Source organism: Mastomys coucha, unplaced genomic scaffold (assembly GCF_008632895.1).
Source record: "Mastomys coucha isolate ucsf_1 unplaced genomic scaffold, UCSF_Mcou_1 pScaffold18, whole genome shotgun sequence".
NCBI classification, from domain to species: domain Eukaryota; kingdom Metazoa; phylum Chordata; class Mammalia; order Rodentia; family Muridae; genus Mastomys; species Mastomys coucha.
In genome coordinates this window covers 46421414-46422378 of record NW_022196900.1, presented here as the reverse complement: position 1 = coordinate 46422378, position 965 = coordinate 46421414, and the positions used below count along the sequence as shown (strand labels likewise).

The 965-nt window shown below is 43.7% G+C and overlaps 1 protein-coding gene across 1 annotated transcript in view; it reads left to right on the top strand.

Moving 5' to 3' along the window:
* Nucleotides 1-951, top strand: part of LOC116095394 (perilipin-2-like) — a 6601-nt gene extending 5650 nt beyond the window's left edge. The window contains exon 4 of the mRNA XM_031376789.1: nucleotides 564-951. Coding sequence (XP_031232649.1) covers nucleotides 564-877 — 314 coding nt within the window. The 3' untranslated portion in view covers nucleotides 878-951. The remainder of the gene's footprint in view (nucleotides 1-563) is intronic.
* The last annotated feature ends 14 nt before the right edge of the window (nucleotides 952-965 follow it).

Below are 965 nucleotides of genomic sequence, written 5' to 3'. Positions count from 1 at the left end.
AAACCAAAAAAAAAAAAAAAATACAGGCTACTTTTTCCCAAGGTCCTGAGTTGAATTCCTAGCAGCCACTTAGTGGCTCACAACCATCTATAATGAGGTCTGGTGCCCTCTTCTGGAGTGCAGACAGATATGCAGGCAGAAACTGTATACCTAATAAGTAAATCTCAAAAAATAGTTTTAAATGCTTAAAACCTTTTTTGATTGTATAGAAGTTTGAGACCAGCCTTACCGGTACTTAATTACCATACTGCTTGTACTATGTGCCAGGGTCCATGTTGATAAGATGTGTATGCAGCTGGGAAGAAGCACATGTAATCATGTGTGGGGGATGGGTATGGGTGTGTGTGTGCCTGTGTGTGTGTGTCTGTGTGTGTCTGTGTCTGTGTGTGTGTACACATGAGTGTGTGCATACGTGTAACAAATGCTTCGGGGTGATTAACCCAGCAGTGGATTTAAACAGTCTCAGGAAATGAAGACATCTTTCTTAGGATTCCCACTGTGGAATCCTAAACGAAGGATCACCTTTGTTTATTTTCTCGCTCTTTTTTTCCCTCTATTGTCAGAGATAAAAGCAAAAAAGGTGAAAGGAGTTGGTGTGGCTTCACCTCGGAGATACTGTGAACGTCTTGAGTCCCTGGCTGCCAAGCTCTGCTCTCGGGCCTATCACCAGGCTCTCAGCAAGGTGAAAGAGACCACACAGATGTACCAGGAGCCCATTTCTCAGCTGCAGAAAATGAAGGAATCCTTACATGAAGTTATGCATTCCTTTGTTAACAACACACCTCTTAAATGGCTGGTAGGTCCCTTTTATCCTCAGTCTACTGAGGTGAACAAGGCCAGCCTGAAGGTCCAGCAGTCTGAGCTCAAAGCTCAGTAAACCTGTCCTTGTCACCAGTCCATGATGTTGCTGGCCAGGTGACACCTTTTGCTGTATTGAAGTTAACCTGATAGATGGCTTTACATTA